The 12,622-nt window shown below is 35.4% G+C and overlaps 1 protein-coding gene across 1 annotated transcript; it reads left to right on the forward strand.

Annotated features, from left to right (window-relative positions):
* The first annotated feature begins 1,188 nt into the window (after nucleotides 1-1,188).
* Nucleotides 1,189-10,128, forward strand: LOC135712452 (uncharacterized). The gene is made up of 6 exons (XM_065235403.1): nucleotides 1,189-1,240; nucleotides 1,892-1,975; nucleotides 2,109-2,290; nucleotides 9,538-9,736; nucleotides 9,839-9,945; nucleotides 10,006-10,128. Exons 1-6 carry the CDS (start codon nucleotides 1,189-1,191, stop codon nucleotides 10,126-10,128), a joined length of 747 nt encoding a protein of 248 aa, XP_065091475.1.
* Nucleotides 10,129-12,622: the final 2,494 nt, after the last annotated feature.

Raw genomic sequence — 12,622 nt, forward strand, 5'->3', positions numbered from 1 at the left:
TTTGTATGAGATTAGAGTCACCAATTAACAAGTCACATACAGAATATTAGCTCAATTAGTTTCACAGTGCTGGTCGGGAGATATATACATATTACATTATATTGTATATTGTGTGACAAATACCGCCAGACGTAATGAGAGATAAAATGTTCAACTCAAAACATTTCTAAACCACACCAGGAGTTAAACCCTGGGTACTACAGACTCACTGAATATGCTTGTCAACTGGGAGCCAAACATTCAGAAGCCGCACATGTAGTTTCTATTCTCAACTATCATCAAGTATCGTCATCTCATATAAATTAACCGCACTTTTTCATAACACATTATAGATTGTAAGCTTAATGGCAAAAAACCAAAAGACTCAGAGAACTAAGCTTAGAACCCAGCACACTTTATATGGCTCAACTAGGCAACGATACTAATAAAACCTAGCCTGGTGAAAAAATCACGAGTCGTTCGCGATCTATTTCATCACATATCGGGAACGAAATGTTGTGCAATGAAGCTAGAGCAAAAATATCTTTTAACATACGCTCTCTCTTGCAGTAAGCCAAAGTGGGAGTAATAGCTCAGTTCCTTTCAATCTCAAACAAGAAAGTTTGCTTGGAAAATACCGCTTTGCGAAATTCCCATCGATAATTTCCCTAGTGAAAACATCTAGCTTGCCATAAAGAACTTTAAGTGATGTTTCCAACACTGCTCCGAAGAATCCATAGGTTGAATCCATTGTGTTGGTTTCTTGCCTGAGCAAACTAAGCAAAGGGATCCCCAGAATATATTCTATAACTTGATAAAGATTAAACACCAAAATAAACTTTTGCTTGACTCCACTGACCGCTAACACCATTTAACATCGAATTCAAACACCTTCCAGGAACGCTTCACAATACCAACCGATATACAAAACATCCTGTCTACATGGCTATTGCATGGTACAGATACAGACCACAAATCAAACACACTCCATAATCAGTATAATCCTTGCACTCACCAGTACAGTAGTAAGTGTATTCGTAGTACCTAGTAGACACGTATAGTACTGTAACCGTAACGACACACTCCATAGTTGGCTGTTTCCGTAAATTGATGCCAATGTGCCTCGTGCATTCCGCGAATAGGCTATTAAACTGATGTTTCTTATATTTTTCCAGATTCCCCAAAGCATTATGGTGAGTACCAAAGCACATGGCCCGCCGTTCGATGACGACGGGTCGTATCGATAAAATCAAGCACGAGAGTAAGTTTAAACCGAACGATTTACGACCCATTGGCATTTAAGATGAACGACGCACGAAGTATGCTAGTGTAGTGGAGCTTGCTTACTCCGGACATTGCCTTCCTGTATCGAAGCAACGATACGATTATTGAAAATTAGGAAATAATTGATCCAAGGAAATTACCGCAACAAGATAGATGGAAATGTCATGAACACAAAATTATCAAATGAGAGCAAACCAAGTCTGAATCGATCTCAGCTAATCTGCTATGTATAAAGCACGGCAATATCAAAATATTAATTTCTGGAGGTGAAAGCATTACATCACAGTTTATTATATTTTTTTTTTCGAAGAAATGGATGCTTATGGTCCATGCAGAAAAAATATTAATTTTACATACCAAATGGTCTTGGTTATGCAATTTATAAGTAGGAGTCATAAAATGATAGTTCTAGGAATAAAGATCAACACTCCGAATTAACTTTGATAACTGGTGTATTTCTTTTTCGTACACAATCTATGCCATTGAGTGTTTAGTGATTTACAAACGATGACCCCATCGCATTAAGTTTCATTATTGATCTATAGTAAATGCGAATTGAACTAGCTTACTAAGGTTTATTAAATTATTTTAATTTTGCACCTTTTCCGGCTAAAAAAATATCCTACAGGTTCAGCATCCTCCAATTTGGTTGGAAAGTTCACCCAGAGCGTACGGCGGATCGTGCAAGATGTCAAAGATGAAGGATCGCCAAGTAGGTTTAATGTTTCCAACAACCATCACTACCGACTTTCCATCACTGTACTTTGGAAGACGGCCGGCTATGACGATGATTAACTATCCATTTCCTCCCCCTTTTCCATGATTTCGTTATCCGTTTACGCCAGGCGGAATGAGTCGCGAGGAGCTACTTGAAACCAACGAGCGATTGCGAGCGGTGCGCTTACGCCTGGAAGAGTCATACGATACGGCGAAAAAGGCATTAGTTACCCTAATGAACAAGTACGGAGACTCCAAGAGCCAGCGGAACGTTTTCAATCGGTATCCGATGCTGAAACTGATGATTAAGGTAATTTTTGTTTTAATAAAATAGCTTTAGCATTCTCTAGGAACCGCTTGCAAAAGTTGAAGGTACGGAAATCAAAACGACCAATCAAGAGATCAATCTTTGAAAAAACACTTATAACAAATCGTAAAAAATACAACACAAATGGTTTTGTGGAGCATTGCTCACACTAGATATGGAAAAATTAACCGAACGATAGATACCTTGTTGTTTATCTTTCCCTCTGTGGACGCTACGTACGTACGACCAAAATCGATCCACAAAACATTTTATCGAAATTCATACACCTCATACAAAATGTAAGGTGTGTGTGTGTGTGTGTGTGTGTGTGTGTGTGTGTGTGTGTGTGTGTGTGTGTGTGTACAATCTAACCCCCACTGTCCGGCAGTGTTATAATGGAAGAAAACTGCTTTTTATTACCCTTAAATTAAAGCAGGTTTAGTCCGGGAGTTAGAAGTTGTTAGCTCTATTGCAGCTCCAGTGACCCATTTCAGAATGCCTGGTAATTCACGACCACTCCGAGGTCACTTTTACTTACAATAAGCCCCGCATGTTCACTCTACCTTTATCAAATGGATAATGGTACCATAAACACACTTCCAGATTCAAAAAATATTATTTCCAAATCTGGCACGTATATAGTTTTGACATTTGTTCAACTGTATTAAATCGATTTGAATGGACATTTCTTACCAATTTTGTTTCGAATACCTCTTGATTCATCTGCTGGCAGCACTTAGGGGAGAATGGTATACAACGCACCCCCTGGGCAGAACGCACCAGCTGACTTTAATTTTTGTTTTTCATGGCTTTCACGTAACTTTTTTGTTGTCTTATCAAGCAGCACTTCTAGCATAGCATCTGAACTCAAAATCCTGCATGATAAATCCTTGAATTGGATTGAAAATTCCAAGAAAAACTCCATACAAAATGAAAAAGTGCGTCTTACCCCGGGGGTGCGTTATGTACTGTTCTCCCCTACTGGCCCTTACCGGCGACCAACTTGTCTGCCCGCAAAAGCAACAATGCCTAAATCTCAAGGCTCTCCGGACGTCCCCTCGAAAATGCAATCGAGATATGTATAAGAACAATCTTCAACTGGAACGTACTCACCAAATCAATACATCCGGGAGCACATTCCCGATGCTTATTTTTCTCTCGCATGTCCGTCGTCGTCGAACGGCAAAAAAAAGGGAACTTGGTGAGCAATTTTGTGGTACGGAATTTTCACTGAACATAAACCGCGAATTTACGAATTTCAGCACTCCCAACCGCGAAATACGTTCAGAAGCACTTTTGGTACACTTTCGATCAATTTCTTTCGAAAACACAAAAAAAAAGTTGCAAGTGAGCCAACATCAACACCCGAGTCAACACCGATTGTGCCGAACTCTTTCACGCACCTTGCAGCGCAAAAAAAAAAAAAAAAAAAAAATCACCTCATACAAAATGTAAGGTGGGGCAAAAGTTCGATTTGAGGTTTTCGACGTCTTGCAAAATAAAACTTATTGTTCTGGAAATTGTTTGGAAGGTCTTTTAGAGACAGACATTTCATCAAACAATCACAAAATTTGGTGGTGTTTTCGAAGAATTATAGGTAAGTGTGCTTTGGGATGATACATTATAACTTATGTACCAACTTTGGGGCGTGCATCAAGATAAATGTTTTAGTAAAGCGGTAATATTATTGCAGGACATGATTGCGTTTTTCTTAATGATAGTTTTAGGAGTATCAGCCTTTTGATATGTCATCAGGAAGCTGTAATTGCCTATAGTGGGACAAAAGTTCGAGTAAGCGGGGCAAAAGTTCAAGTCGTGTTCCAAACTCATGTAATTATTCCCAATTGTGTAAAACGCATTTATTTACTCGAATCAATCAAAACCACCGCTGGGGCAAAAGTCCGTTTTGAACACTTTTCTCAAAAAAAAATCATTCTAACTATAAATTGACTAAAAACTCATCAAAGTTCTGCAACAGAAAGTTGTAAACCCTTAATGAGGGATCATATGAATTAGTTAGATTCTAAGGTGTCATCACCAATTAATGAAAACTTCACATTGTAGTCGTAATACGTATCTGTCATGGATACAAATTACTAAGTGGAATAAAATGAAAAGAAATTACCTTTTTTGCCCATGTGAGTATTCCACTGACATCCCAATAAATAAATTTAAAGATTTTATTCTTGAACTGTTTTGAAAATTTAAGGACATGGGTTTCTTTTAAAAAAGCTTGGATATCATAGAAGACGGATCAAAATATTTCAAGATTCTGCCACGCCATATATAAAAATAATCAAGATCTATAGATGATTGCCCACGGAGGGCTCTCCTCTCTAAAACTGACAACCCCTGATGAGTACTGCTATTTTCATAAATATATATCATATATTACATAAGTAGTAGCAAAAGCGTCTCAAATGCCGTTCTATGTAAAATGACGCAAAACAATGGAGTTTTTATGAAAGTTGATCATGATGATCATGATGGCTATTTGCATCAATGACGTTTATATAAGTTCTATATAAGTTTTTATATATCTTTATTAAATAATGAGACTTTCAGCCCTGGGCTAGTTCGTCTCAGAACCCACCCCGTCCCCCATATGATCTTCAAACTTAGAAATAACTAAATTATCACGTGACTGAATCCATCTTTGATATAAAGAATCATTTACGTCTGATCAAGGGGTGTCTATGATATTTTATGTAAAATTAAGTGCTCCGAGACTTAAACGTTTGTTACCCGACGAAAAGTACGTTTGATTGAGTTAAATTTCACGTCTGTTATGACACAATTTTATGTCAAAATTTACGCTCGTATGTGTCAGTCTCAGAGCACCTAGACTTACATGATTTTTTCTAAGTAAGTAGGTATCCCTCGAGAACTGACAAGAATCTGATAACAAGATGATTAGTGATCATATTTAGTGTTCATCATTACATTGACAACAACCATAGATGTTCCGGGTGCTTCCGTAGAAGTGACACGATGATATTATACCTATAATTCAAATTAATATGACATATCATATACAAGCATAAAATCCAGGCTACTTAGTCGTAAGTGCAAGATGCAGTTTTGCCCTGAAAATAGTCTGTTAATCATGTCAGGAAGTTATCGGCTCCGAAATCCATTGATAACAATTTGTTTTCCTCTGTTCGGGACCTAACATCACTGCGACTAGTAATTTTATCTATTGTAGTATATCCCGTGTCCTAAGTCTAGTGCATGTCGAGCTACTCCATGACTATTGAAAAATGATGAAGCATTCGATTTTTTTACAGTTGTCATTCTTGGATTTATCGCAAGGATCCGACTCTAATTGAAACGTTCCGCTATTTATACCCTTGGGAGTATTGAAACACCCTCCAAAGGCGCGCCCCTTTGTCAGTCAAAATTGGATTCCTTAGCAATAAAATTAAACAATGACACCGATAATGTAATGCCACTTCAAACTAGGTAACAACGAATAGAAGATGAGGAATCACATATATGAAGACTAAGTAACTCATTTTTTCCTTGTTTCAAGATGATTCTGAGTGGACAAAGCCGAGTCTTGTAACTATCAACAAGACATAAAAAAGTAACAAGGACTAAAATGTGTTCCTTTGAGAACTGAAAAATCCTGTTCCCCTAGTTTGAAGTAGTCAGTACTAGGAATCGGTGGTAGATCTTACATCCCGTAACGTACAACAAAAAGGTGATTTATCTACGTTACGGGCGTTCTCTACCTTGAAATCAAATCAAAAAGTGGTCTTCAAAGCAATAATTATTTAGCTGATCAAATTTCATATAAGCACACCTTTCAAGCTTTTCCATAAATTATTTTTGCACACGGCTTGAACGATGAGAACAAAAAGTTCTCTTTTCCTATAATAATTCGCATCTAAACTTCAAACATATAGTGCAGTATGAGTTCCCTTCCAAATGAACTAAAGATTTGGGGAATGATCAGGACCTCATGATCAGAATTATCATGATACAAACGTTCGGAAGCCCTAGATTAACGTTAATTATTTAAACTATTTAGAACATAAAATATAAACTGCTTTTGAACGGACTATATTCTTTCTTCGTGTGTGGTAGAGAAAGCAATGTACAATGTTTTTATCGTATACGGATCGTGAAAGTTATAGCAGAAACGTACAATGGTGACAATGTTTTACTTACATGCTATGCATTATTCTATTCTGTTTTAGTCGGTTTTTATTTTTTTCTTTTGACATAGTGACGTAGATTATCCTGTCGCATCATTCGAATGATGGGGCAATTTTTTGCGTAATTTGTTCTGTGTGATTCTTCCGTGTTCTAAGATGCCAACAGGGTGTGTAAAAGTTTGATTGTAAAAGTAAGTCTAATGATTCCATGCGATGTGAAATAATGTTATTGATAAAGAAAAGCATTGTAAAGCATGCAGCGTGCTTCATATGATGGAAGGGAAAATGCGGTCCAATTCAATGCGTTCCTCGTTTAAGGTAATGTAAGGAATCTATACTTGGTTAGAGTATTCCAGAATAGGTTTAACGTATGTAATGTATATTAATTTAATTGTGTATGGGTCTTGACAATTATAGCTGAACCATCTTATGATGGTATTATAATGTTCTACAAAGTGAGCTTGGAGTCTAGGATTACACCTAGGAGCCTTACAATTTCTAATATTTCTCTTTTTGGTTGCCTAAAAACATTTCAAAAAGAAGTTTTTTCTATTTTTCTGCTAAATACTATTGCGTTACATTTTTTACGTTTTGTTGGAGAAGACTTTTAATGCACCAAGTGTAAAATAAGTTGATTTTCTTTTGGCATTCTTCTGCGTCACTTGAATTACTTATTTCCATGGAGAGCTTCATGTCATCTCCATAAATAAATACTTTTATTTTTTATGTATGTAGGAAATTTCGTTTACGTACATCAACAAAATGCCGTAACAAAGTGGTGACTGAAATGGGATCTGAAAGTTTATTTTGAAAATGAACTATTTGTTTGTGTTGCGTTAAATATGATTAGAGCCAATTCAAAAGTGTACACTCCATTCCTATTTTTTTGCAATTTAAAGAGTAATAATGCTATGTCAATTTGGTCAAATGCTTTACTGAAGTCAGTATACGTACTTGCCATTGTCCATTGAGTTAATAATAAAGGTTAAAAATTCTAGAAGATTAGCTGTTCTCTCTGTGCTGTTTGTTTGAAACTTGATTAATTGCTGAAATTTTTTGTCGTTTACGATTGATTAAAAAAAATAGGATGAAAGAGATAATGGTAATTCCACGATAGTAACTGATATTAAAATAGGCACCAAATGAGACGATTTCCAAAATTCAGGGAATTTTCCATTTTTCAGAAATATATTGAAACGGCATTCTAAAGGAAGGATATGTTGTTCTGAAAGATTCTTCAAAACTACAGATGCAATTCCGTTAGGTCGTGGTCCTTTAGAATCGTCATTTTTTTTTAGTTCGCTCGAAGATTATCCATGTTAGACATGTTTTCTTATATTTCTTATTAGAATAATTTTGCTTTGTTGCCATTCACTGTGATATAAACTTGTAGTAATAATGCTGTTGAAAATATGTGTAAACGGTTTCAATCATATTGGAAATAGATGTTTTTGCCCCGTAATGTGGGTAGATCACCTTTTCGTGGTACGTTACGGGATGTTAGATCTGCCATCGATACCTAGCCCTGACTACTTCAAAGGATTCCTGATTTAGTTTGTAAAGCAGTTTACTCAACATAATTCTATGAATTTGGGTTACTTGGGATTTTCAGTTATCAAAGGAACACAGTTTAGTCCATGTTACTTGTCATGCCTTACTAATTCTATAGAATTTTATTTCAATCAAACATTTGGTTCCTGTTATATGACCAAAATAGTAAATTTTTGTAATAGTATAGTAATACTAACTAATTTTTATCAGCGATGGCTGAATCGATATGAGCGCTAGTATAATTTTTTTTGCATCTGTTTCCCATAGACACCTCTTGAACGTCATCCCGATTAGACATTTGGTTCCGGAGCTATGACCAAAGTAACACATATAAACAATGCACTTATTTTATAGTTGTTTTCACCTATATCAACGTCAAATTACCTTCTCAATATAATGTCTACACCCACGTATCCCAAGTAACCTTGCAAGTTTTATCGTGGTTTTAAAGTATTCTACAAGTCCAAATTATGGACTGCAGACCATTCGTAAAACCCATTTTTTTTTACTTGGGATCTTCCAAATGCCCATGCAACCATAATATGGATACAGTACTGGACATAAACAATAATACACCTCCATTGTTTTGTCTCTCCATAAAATTTCAAAGAGCTCTTATTTTTAGTATACACATAAATATGTTTACTGCAGGTTGATGAAATATTCAGAATTCATCAGCATAATTTGTAATTTGATTGGTCAAGCCTGTATAAAGTAAGAGCAATTTTGATAAATCTCTTCTTATTGACTACCATTTTTGAGTCTGATATTATTTGAAGTACAATGACCTGAACTAGTTGAAATTTTAAGCGTTTGCAGTCTAAACGTTATTCATTCAAACTGCTCAGAATTTAATAAAATCCGTTCACGACGAAAAAAGTTCTAACTACTTAATGAACAAGCAAAATACTCCGAAATTTAGAATCAAATACTAAAACGTAACAGCAAATTTTACTTTCTTTGAGAGACATAAAAATAATGCTGTATTATTTTGCATGACCATTACTGTATTTAATATGATGTATTGACAACGATAGGTGAATTAATCATTATCATTATTTGATTACATATTGTTAGTACATTTTAATATTTAAACTAATTCTAAATCTGTAAGATTATTGCATCATATTGACAAAGTTTGCGAATGTCGACAAGCATTCCAACGCGATAAATTCTTGCCTCTTCTAGCTAGGCTATCTGGATTCCATAATTACATTTATTTTTTAAATATTATTCAACCATATCTTTCTTTGAAAGTCGATTCTTTGATTTGAGAAGCCAGAAGATCAGCCAATTTATTGAACCCAATCTTAATGTGACAGTAATTTGCTTCTTTATCACGCTCAGCTGACATGAAAATTGTCGCGACGCAGAAGCTAAAAAACGTAAAACGTAATCGTATCATTTTTCCTCCAAAGAAAAACAGAAATCGCATTATTTCCACAGAAGAAGAAAACTCATCAACGCATATTGTAACAAGATTAATGAATTTTAAGATGCATACTTGACATGGCCCTGTCGTTTCTCATCTATTCGCAGGACGTCATTCGCTTAGAAACCCAATACTGGACGTTGGTGGAAATTCCCAAACAGGAAAAGCTCGAAACAGTCCCTGCCTTTGTGCTGCGTGCGTGCAGCATCATGGAAAAATCTCAAAAGTCAGGCGAAGGTGTCAAAACATCCGCCAAACTAGCGGAAGAGGCTGCGGAAAAGCGAGAACGGATGGAGCGTCTAGAAGGTGAGTTGAATCGTTAAATCGCTCATGCATGCATGAAATTATTTTTCCATTCATTCACGATGCTATCTGCATTTTTGATCTTTCTGTTTTTCCTCCATGAAGTTATGACAACCGCACAGATAGAACAGGAGAATACGCAAATGATTAATGATTTATACCGCTTACTGAAAAAATACACCGGTCTGAGAAACCTAATTCGGGAATTAAAGGTGAATAGGATTTGATTTATGATAATTATTCGATAACTAACATTTTCTCTTGTTTGACAGTCTGAGTACGGCAATTCTAAAATTTATCCAATTTTTCCGCGGTACACGATGCTAAAGGACATGATCAAGGATATTATGCATGACCCGGACTATATGGAAGTTTGCCATGAGGTGGATAATTGATATATAAAAAAATACCCTGTGAATTTCCTACCCTCCCAAACTCCGTTCCTGATTAAATGAAATCGTCATATGCATATTTTCAGTTTTCACCCTCTATCCGCCATTCTCGTAGTTTAGCTGTTATGCGTTTATTTTACGTGTCACCATATTCCAATTCAACGAGGTATGCTCTATCAACACTGCGTGGATAAACGGTACAATGAAGTTTGCCACTTTTCCCTTTGTGTTTGCACTTTACCGACGACTGTCTTTTGAGATGTAGGTATCCAGAGGTAAATGCTTCAATTTTTTTTTTTTCATCTTCTCCAGTTTGTGTCAATTTGCAAGAATACGATATTTAAATTTCCATTCAACCGTAGCATCCTTACGACGGTTTTATACTGAGATTATGCCTTAATACATTCAAAACATTCTGCATTCTTTTATGAAAAGATTTCAATAGTGCGCAAAATTCAGGCATCGAACAATTATCTACCAGTAAAGGAGATTATGTTTATTGTAATAGAAGAACGATAAAATTGAATTGAAAAGCTGAGGAGTTACATCACGTTAAGAATGCAGTTGAAGTAACGCGAGTTCATGACATGGCTAACTAGTAAAGGTTCGATACTTTAAACATACCTGGGATGCGATATATGACAGATCGGTAAATAGGTCAGAGGTTTCTCTCTAACCTCTAAATTGCTCAAATGATGAGACGTCAAAACAAATCCTGCTGTAGACTTAACATCATAATACTGAATACATGAGCTAACCTCAAAAGCACTGCGAATGAAGGTGGCTCAAAAAGAAGTATTTCTTTTAATGATTTTTTTCAGCCTCCTGATTTTGGGTCAGATTATCTGGGAGTTATAAATAAACCATTAGAGTAGGTGGTTGATATTGTGTTGCTTAGTTGAGTGTAAAATTAGTAGTGTTTCTTTCACCATGTCAACTTTTTTTCAAGTACATGTTCTTAGCCTCTCGATAAAGTTTTCTTTAAAAAATAATGCTTAAAATGTGTAAGGGCTCCATGTTGAATTTATTTATTGCAAAGTATACATTAAACATCCATCTTGAGATTAATGAGAAAGATTTGGAATTACGATTATGTGAAATTATTGAAAGATAAAGGTCTGATGCGCGAAGGGGCTGACACAATCGGCTGTATTTGAAATAACTCTTTAACTGTTCAAAATTTTGGATACAACATTAGCAACACACTTTGATTTAATGATATTTTTAGTGTTTAAAAATTAATGAAGAACGTATAATGAAGTTGGAGGTAAACCATGCGGCATTTCGCTCTGAATGTTTGGCAGAAGAAAATCAGCTTGCGTTTCAATAAATAGCAACCAAGTGCCAGGAGGAACGAGAATCCATTCGATTGTTTATATTTGAATATTGCGGGGTTGTCAGCAAACTACGTAGCATTACGTCAGATTGTTGAGGAACAACGTCCATTTTTAGTTTTATTAGAACAAACTCATATTGCAGAAATGGAAGCATTTGATCAGTATAGTATTCCAGGATATAATGTTGCTGCTTGTTTATCGCATTCTAGATACACTGGTGGTGTTGCTATTTATGTCAAAGAATCAGTTCAATTCAACCTTCGTACCAACAAAATTAGTGATGGTAACTGGTTCTTGGGCATTACAGTTGAACGTGGCATAATGATGGGAAATTATGGTGTTTTTATTTATTATTTATTTATTATATAATCTTCATCTGACTAACAGTCCTAAGGTTCAATTTAATATGATGTATTTTCGAAAGATTCACAAGCAGTTTTTTTTCGACGCACCATTTCTGATTGCAAAAAGTTCGCGCCATTTTCTGTAAAATATCAAATGGAAAAAAATAACGCGAGCTTTTTGAAATCTGAAATGAATATAAAAAAAAATGCTTTTGAATTTTTCGAAAATGCTTAAAAGTAAATTGAACCTTTCAATGAAGTTTCGATGGGGAAAAGCCTGAATGAACCAGCTACAGTAGGCGAAAAACCTCATGTCTTTCCACACAACATATACAATAATTAATTAGCGAATCATAGAGAAAATAAACGAAAATAGAATCACAACACAACAATTAAGCCATTCCTTATATCTAGCAAATATATTGGCTGATGATTTTAATATTAATTGACAAGATAACTATTCGAATCATTTTAAGCTTTTATCTGATTCTTTCAATTTTACAAAAACGGTAGATGATAATACGCGTATTTTCATGCACAGTAGAACATTATTTGATCTTGTTAACTCCAATTTTGATTATTAAATTATGAATATTGATTTGAAAATAACCGATCATGAGACCATAGTATATTCTCATAACAATAATAACGAGGGTTTTGTAAAATTTAAACGCTGGAGGAAATATTCAAGACAGCCTGTTTCGAATCTTGTTGAGAGAAGCGTGGATTTTCCATACGCGGCCGGTAATGTAGATGAAACTGTTCTAACTAACGCTTTGGAAACCTGCAACAATCAATTAGTTGAGCAAAATTTTG

This window comes from Ochlerotatus camptorhynchus, unplaced genomic scaffold (assembly GCF_037179485.1).
Source record: "Ochlerotatus camptorhynchus isolate MF236.1 unplaced genomic scaffold, CSIRO-AGI_Acam_v1.1 ptg000482l, whole genome shotgun sequence".
In the NCBI taxonomy this organism is placed as follows: Eukaryota; Metazoa; Arthropoda; class Insecta; order Diptera; family Culicidae; genus Ochlerotatus; species Ochlerotatus camptorhynchus.